The 8,403-nt window shown below is 39.5% G+C and overlaps 1 protein-coding gene across 1 annotated transcript; it reads right to left on the bottom strand.

Moving 5' to 3' along the window:
* Positions 1-5,226: 5,226 nt before the first annotated feature.
* Positions 5,227-5,643, bottom strand: LOC116255989 (probable E3 ubiquitin-protein ligase RHC1A). The gene has a single exon (XM_031632097.1). It carries the CDS (start codon positions 5,641-5,643, stop codon positions 5,227-5,229), a length of 417 nt encoding a protein of 138 aa, XP_031487957.1.
* Positions 5,644-8,403: the final 2,760 nt, after the last annotated feature.

Here is an 8,403-nt window from a genome sequence, read left to right as displayed (position 1 = left end):
AATTGGACCAATTCTGAATTGGTAAAAGTTGTTACTGCTTTTTTAAAAAATAAATGAAAATTTACAGAACCTTGGCCTCTAATCACATCGAATCAGTAAATGCACGACGGAAATTTTCATCTAATAAATCTCAAACTCTTAATTTTTAATGCTAAGGTTCGGACATCACATTGTTAAGCTTTTGAGGGTTTAAAATTTTGATTCAGGAATGAAAATTTTAAAATCTTAATTCCTCCTCAAACTGAAATGGAATCAAAATACCAAGTTTTAGTTTCCTAATTCCAGAAATAAAATATCTTGTTTGTCTAAAATTTCTAATTTCTTAAAAAATGAGCATATTGATTCTAAAATTCCATGACTCTGGGTATGTCAAACACCCTGATAGCCCACCACCCTCCCCTGAGCTGACCTCTTGGATCAACATGTCACGAATATATGTATATAGGTCTTCTCGCCCTTAAAACTTACAAAATTTGCGGGCAGATGCTACCGACTTTATGGTACAAGAGAGCGAGGCAACAAGTATGCACCAAAAGGGGTGGGGTATTTTTGAAGTTTTTTATAAATTTTAGACCATTTAAAATTTTAACAATCCCTCTTTTAAAAAAAAATGATGAATTTTTTGTGAGATTTTGTCTATACACATTAGACCTTATTCAAAATGCATTAAACTATTTTTTTTTTTATGTACAACTTTTTCTGGAATTGTGTATTATATTTTATATACATTGTTGTGATCTCGTACTCACATTCTTCAAAACTACTATACCCATACCTGCTTCGGTACCCTGTACCCATACTAGTACTACCTATGTGACTACCAAACACAAACGCGGGCAAAAAAAAGTTGTTTTGTCTCTAGCCCGAATGGTAGGATTATCATGTCACTCACCTAAAAATTATGTGTCGGGTCGGGCTTAGACTCGGGTTTCAGGTGTCGGGCCGGCCCGATGCTCAGACCTACCTCTTTCCTATGCATATTCCATATGGACCTTTTGCTGTCTAGAGGATGAACGTATTGAGACATGATAGTGACTACGAGATTTGAACCTTAGACCCAGGGGCAGAGCCAGAATTTTTTTTAGGGGCAAGCCAAACAGTCTAACATTTGAATTCGAGTGGGGCCAAATTGAACCTGAATCCAAATAATACATGCCGCTCCTGCTTAGATCTCAAACCCCTTTGAGATGGACCACCTTACTACTCGGCAGGCAACACCCCCTTAAGCCACTTCTTTTAGGTCTTGAATGAATGACAAATATACTTATTATACTTAAAATATAAACAATGCCTAACTCCGACGTCTGCAAGCCGTATGACTTAGAGAAGATATGAACGTACGATAGTCTACTTACACTTCGATTGAATATCCTCCTCTTCATTCGTTACCCTTTTTATTTGGTATTTGGCCATTAAAGGCCACCACCTTTTCCTAAATCAATGATGAAGTTGGTAGTCTTAGCAAGGCTTATAAATCAAAGATTCAAGCTTATAATTTTTTTTTTTTATTTTACAACAAAAGCTTGACTGACTTTTTAAAAAAAAATTCTCAAAAAGTTCCATCGACTATTAATTAGAGAGAAGAGTAGGTGTTACTGTCATTTTCTTCAACTTAACTATGATTATTCAACAATATATCAGTAATAAATAATGCCGATGCTAGCTCTCTGTCTGACCGTTTCCAGAAACCCAGACATTCTTAAGGAACGCATATAATATATGAGGCCTAGTTTTGGGGTTAGGTATGAAAGTTTAGCCCCCAAAATAAAATTTTCCCACTTGACTAGAGACTTATAAATTAAGTTCCTAATCCATTAAACTCGACTTGTCTAAACTCAGCTCAAAGTTGACTTATAAATTAGTATATGAGTCAAGCTCGAGTCGGGGTACGACTGTTCAAAGGACCAGCTGAGGTCAAGCAACCCACTATTTTTCATCGTCTAACTTACCCCAATAGTTGGGTGTTCTTAATTTCTTCTCCTTCATGCAAAGCAGTTACATGCCCCGAGCAAACCTGGTTACATGCGCCATACTGGTGCACGATTTTTCATGCTTCAGCATGTTAATGGTTAAAATACTCTTAGTTCATACTGAAAAATAAAAACTTTTTAAAAATTAAAAAAAAAAAGACTATGGAGGACATTTCTTTTTAATAAATTACCAAAAGGCCTGAATAGGAATGTACAACAAATTGTGTTGAGTTCGAGCTCGAGCTCAAGCTCAAGCTCAAGCTCTCGAGCTAGATTTTGGCTTGAGGCACCTATTGCTCAACTCAGCTCAGGTTGAGCTTTATGAGGCGAGGTCAAGCTCAACTTTGCAAACTGAATCTGAGCTGGAGTTCGACTCGTTTAAGTTTATGTCGTTTGATTCACATATATATATATATATATATATATATATATATCCTTAAATGAAATTGATGAAATTGAGAACCACCAAAAGGGTGTTAAAATTCGTCAAACATCACTGACATGCCCTCGAACATTAAACAAATATGGAAGATACAAGCTGAGACAAGCTTGTGTAACTCCAACTTGACTCATTTGTAACCTAAGTTTTAGCTCAAGTTCGAGTTTGAGTCATTCACTTGCAAGTATGAGTCAAGCCCGAGTTGGTTCCACTCATTTTACATCCTTAGCCCTAAGCAAAGCAAGGTTAATTTGAATCTCGCATACTTGGTCTGATTATTATCCAACAGAAAACAGCTAAAAGATGCCATTTACGTGTTAAATTGCATCCGGGTACCAAATGAGATCCAACTCGAAATACTGATCAAATCTGAACTGAGTGCATGTCCGGATCAGGACCAGAAATCCAACCCTCTTTGTATTCCTAAACCATTCGGCTATATAGATGGATGTCGCCGAAGTGACCTCTTATGGCTTAGCATCAAGGGCTCCCTGAGCTCATCTTCAGATGGAGTGGCTGATTCGGGTCCGGTGCGACGCAAACTAGATGCATTAGATCCATTCATATATATATATATTTATTTCATTTCTCCCCATGGAAATTTTGAGTAATTTAAGACAATTATGAGTATATAATATAGATGGTGTGTGGATTTGTTATTCCTTTTATTTTCGATGGTGTTGATAAGGTTAGGCAGAAGACTACCTACCCACCGATAACCAGGAAAAAAAAAAGGCTCAATTTTAAATATGAGGAACTCTAAATCCTGACCTCCAATTGTTGGTCCATGCAATGCTAATAGTGGAGACTCCTTTAATAAGGATATGCAGGCTTTCATATTAGGGATGGCAAAGTGTGAACAACATTAAATAAAAGTTGAGGAGATAAGATGTTCAACCTACAAAAAGGAAATAAATAAACAAATACAATTTGCTACAATACAATAAATTAGGGGGTTTATAAGGCTTGCATTAGGTGAGAGGAGGCAAATATCTCGAAGGTGTTTGACAGAAGAACACTATATTCTTGGAAGCACATGCTTTTTCATAGTTGACAAATTCAGGAATCGGACTTGGATCGGTAGATGACCGAGTCAGTGGGTCAATGAGTTGACTCAGTGAATAACCTAGGGATCAGGATTAATTTTTACACTTTAAAACAGTTGAACCAAACTCGAACAATTCCAATCGGAATCATCGATCCAGTGACTCAGCCAATTCTTGGACGAGTCGATTGAGTTTTGGTGCTGACTCGCTTGGGTCCTGACTCTTGAGCCAGTGAAAAGGTGATCCCGAGCCGACTCAGAGTGGCCAACAATGATATTTTTAAGGTCACCAGAATTTTGTTATAAAATATCATGGTGTGACTATGTCCAGCGTTTGAGTTTTGGATCCAAGCTTAGCATGTATGTTCCGATTTCGTTCCTTGAAACAAGAACATGGTGTTCTAAGAACACATATTTTAGGAACACAAGGTTCTCACCAAAGTACCTTCCAAGGTCAACTAAGTTACCAATACAGCAAAAAGTTGTTAAATGCTGCAGAAAAGACGCAAGAAAAGGTGAAGAGTCGCTTTTTCTTTTCTTTTTTAAGAGAAGTAAACCTAGAGCCCTTTTTTAGCTTAATTTCATTTGAGGGTTTGCCTTTCGGTAATAATCTTAAATACGATCATTACTTTTGTGAATTTTCTTGAAATACGTCTCTCTTAACTCTTTTGCCGACAACTACCAAAAAAATAAGGTCCTTATCTAAACTGCTCAACATAACCAGGAGTCCCTATACGTATATTTGGAAACACGAGACGCACATTTGGGAATATGGCAAAAGGTTGGTCGCCTAAAAGAAAATTTCTCTTATATGACGTATACCAACCTAATCCTCCCTCACCTGCGCCGCTAATGCTTGTTTCGGTACACCAGAACAAAAATGTCGGGCCTTGCCATCAACACGTTAACTGAGTTGGTGATAACTCAAAGTGCTTGTCGTTTGACCTGTTTCAAATTCCACAATCCTAGATTTTCACTTTCTGGATTTTTTCATTTTCCAGAGGCGCAGTATAACTGGTTTGATTGGAGGATTTGCTAACTACACAGTTTGATTTTCATGATACGATACTCAAATTGAAAGGTGTCTATTGATTTTCATGATACGACACTCAAATTGAAAGGTGTCTATTGATTTTCATGATACGACACTCAAATTGAAAGGTGTTTATTAATTTTCATGATACGATACTCAAATTGAAAAATGTACCATAAACGATCCAAGTTAGTTATCGTTCTAATTCTTGAAATGAATATAGCAATTTCTCGAAATAATGGGCTCCCAGGAGTTTGGTTGTGGCTTAATTGCAGTTTTGAAAGAAATTGATGGGTAGTTGCATCTGGGTGCTAGTATTAAAGTTCCTTCGAGCTAGCCGAAGGACATTTATTTTTGTGGTTGGGGCTATCTTTTGCTTTGTGTGTAAGAGTTTTACAAATCCTTAATCCTTAAAAAAAAATTAATACAAAGCCCCCATTTTAAAAAACAAATAAAATATATAAAATTAATTTTAAAAATATTAAAAAAAACTTTAAAATGCTGAAAATGATCACTCTTCCAAACTTAAAGGCCGGTTTGAAGGCGAGAAATCGGAGAGCAATACCAAACACCACGGTGAAGCGTATGACCTAGATTCCCAATTTATTTACTGTAACAAGTCAAAGAAATTATACAAAAGTGGTCTGTCCGATCCTGATTTACTGGAATAGCCTTCGAGGGAGGTTTTGATTGATAGGGAGGCCGTCGGCTAGCCGACGCCGGATTCTCTCCCTATGCTTCATAGCTCCGGCAAGACCCGACACCGACAAAGCGGACAGGACCCGTCCTCGGCGAGCCACAGGGCAATGCACTCCTGGTGGTAGACGTGCGAGCAGGGCATCATCTTGCCGCAGGCGCCGCTCGCGAACTCCTCCATGCATACAGCGCAGACGACGCCGCCGCCGACGCGGGAGACGGTGGGCATGAGGGAGACGGATACCTCCGGCGAGGGATCCGGCCGGCGGAGGGCCTCGGGCTCGGTCAAGGGCTCGTAGTCCTCGAACGAGAGCGCGTCGTCGAGGTCGAACGCCGCGGGGCCAGGGCCGGACTCCCCGAACGGAAAGATCGACAGCCGCCAGAAGGGATTCTGCGCAGCCCGGTCTCCGGCCGTTCTCCGGCAGAATAAGCCTTCGGATTCGGGCATGATGGTCGCCATACTTTTGGAGCTGAGACTAGAAACAGAGACTGTAATTGGAGATCAGAGAGAGAGAGAGAGAGAGAGAGAGTTACCGTGCTGGGCGGCTAAGACTAAGAGGGAATTGAGACGGGGATTTATAGACCAAGGGGCAATTAAATTACAAAGGAGCCCTTCCCAACTTGCGGTGCGTGGGGATTGTTTATGGTGGGTCCCACGACTCCCACATTATTTGCTTGGGGCTCTCCGCTTGATTTTTTGGATCAGATATGAGTCAATATCCAGAACCGACATATGACTAAGACTGCGTCTAGATGCGGGAACCCTAGGCTGTAGATGGGCTTGACATGAATCATCTGGGTGGTCCACATGCAGCGGTGGAGCGACCACACGGTAGCTAGTGTGGGCAGTTGTCCACACCAGCTTTACAAATTTTATTTATTTTTATATTAATAATTTCATATATTTAGTTGTTTATATATATATAAATGCTCCTTCAAACATTTAGATTAAGTATTTTATTAAACCAAATTTGGCATGTGGGCAAAGGCCTCATCAAACCAAATTTTGTTATGAAAGTCATATTTTGTATAGTGAGTTTTCAAAACTTTGGTTTATTTGCTTGAGTGACACACTTAAAACCCGTTTTTGAATGAATAACCTAAGAAAGGTCCCATATTTTACTCCCATTTATAGAATTAGGTTTTGCCAAAGCTAGTAGTTTTGATGACACTCAAATGCTCCATCAATTTGGTTTTGGAGCCGAATCAAGGTTTGAGGTAACACCCCCCCATGAATATTCACTTTTAAAAAGCACTAAACGGTCACTGGAGGTCATGTGATGGCTAAGGGTGAAGGGCCGGGGGGTGCGCCTAGGCAGTAGCCTTACTCCAGCTAAGAGAAAAAAAAAATACATTAATAAAATTAAAAAATTTTAATTGCATAATGTATTTTTTGAATTTGGGTTTAGTTTGACTTTATCCAGATAAATTTGTTGGACCGTTTAGCCTGCTCTTAAAAAAAATCCTCGCTCTGCCTTGTTTTTAATGGCAGATTTTAATTGTTAGTCATTTGGCAACATGGGCATCCACTAATTATTGAAACTCTAGTGTATCTCCACGCTGTTTTAGAATCTTTCGCCTTTTTATAATTGTAATCAATCTATGGTCGATCTGAAATCCAAACTGGGTAAGTGGATCGGACTAGCCTAATTACCGTCCACTGGATTCAGTCAAAGGTCAAAGATGTCCACTCCCTTTGCTAGCTGAGTCAGCGTAACTAAGAAACTGCGGGAAGCTGTTATGCCGTGGGCCGTCCGCGGGAAAGCCGTACGTGTTCTCGCTAATTACAAAATTGGCCCCGACGTCTTTTTGCCTTTTAACATAACCGAGAACGCCCGGTCATGTTGTTCCAGAAAGAGGGTCGATCTGTTGTTCTTGGAACAACTGATAATGTGTTGAGCGTTCGGAATAATATTAATTAGGGGTGAACACCAGCTGTGTCGAGGTCCAGTTCAGTCAGCTCGAGCTCGGCTCTATTAATGAAACTTTAGCTTGAGCTCGGCTCGAGCTCAAGAATAGCTCGACGAAAGCAGTTCGAGCTCCACTTACCAATTACATGTTGTGCTTGAGCTCGACTCGATTAAGGTTCGACAAACTCGTTTGAATAAAATTAATATTCATCGTTACATGTTGGAGCTCGACTCGATTCAGGCTCGACAAACTTGTAAACTCGTTTGAATATATCAACTTGATTAAGGCTCGACAAACTCGATTAAGGCTTGAGCTTGACTCGACAGTTACGTGTTGAGTTCGAACTCAAATCGATTATTTGAATGAGTCAACTCATGAACTGGAGCTTGACTTGTTAAGCAAATGACTCGACTTGAACTCGTTTACAAGCCAAACTTTAAGGAGTCGAGCTCGAGTAGCTTGACTCATTGTACAACCCTAGTTGGCATATGTTTGCCTAAGCTCTGAAAGGCTTCCCATGGCTATGAGAAGGTGAATGCATTGAGTTCAAGGCGTGTTGTTTGAGTATTTTACTATCGTCATAATGATGAAGGTAGCTGCTTGACTTGGGGACTTATGAGAAGTCAAGTTCCTAGTTCGATTCTTGTGGATGTTATGTCTCTTTATCTTAATTAGTAGGCCGCATGAGGCCGGGTCTGGAATTTTGAATTAGAAATTATTGGTATTTGGAAAACGGTCATAATGTTTCGATACTGGGGTTGTGAATGATCCATGACCTGTATTCAGATCTGAAAATGGCTCTAGCTCTCGGATTTGGATCAAGAGCATAGGACGACTCAAAGACAATATTTTTGGGTTTTGATTTGGATCTAAGGCTTAGATCTGGATTGAGGTAAAAACATGGAATTGGTTCTAAATTTGGATCTAGATTAAAAATTTAGAACCAAACAAGGATATGGATTTAGAAGACTTTGGATCGGGTCTGAATTGGATTGAATGAACAAATTGAGATGAAGTGAGTCCAGAATTGAGATTTGGATCAAGGTCTAGATGTAAAGTTGTGTGGTGGATAGCGTTTTAAAATTTGAATTTGGATATGGATCTGATTTGGATCTAAGGATATGTTTTGAAACTAGGGCTAGTATTTGGATCCGAATTTAGATCTAGGGCTGAAAATGATCCGTGGCCTGGCCGCACCTGGCCGTTAGCTGGGTTGGACTGGTGATGCGTTAATAGTGTGTTTCTACTTTGTTTCCTATAAATGTTATTCCCTGTGCTTTATATTATAAGAAGAATGTAACACCGAATG

This window comes from Nymphaea colorata, chromosome 6, assembly GCF_008831285.2.
Source record: "Nymphaea colorata isolate Beijing-Zhang1983 chromosome 6, ASM883128v2, whole genome shotgun sequence".
Classification (NCBI taxonomy): Eukaryota; Viridiplantae; Streptophyta; class Magnoliopsida; order Nymphaeales; family Nymphaeaceae; genus Nymphaea; species Nymphaea colorata.
The sequence above is the reverse complement of the archived record's forward strand: the minus strand, read 5'-3'. Positions and strand labels throughout refer to the sequence as shown.

Excerpts from the sequence above, each read along its gene's own strand:
- LOC116255989 (XM_031632097.1), bottom strand. The coding sequence starts at position 5,643 with ATGGCGACCATCATGCCCGAATCCGAAGGCTTATTCTGCCGGAGAACG.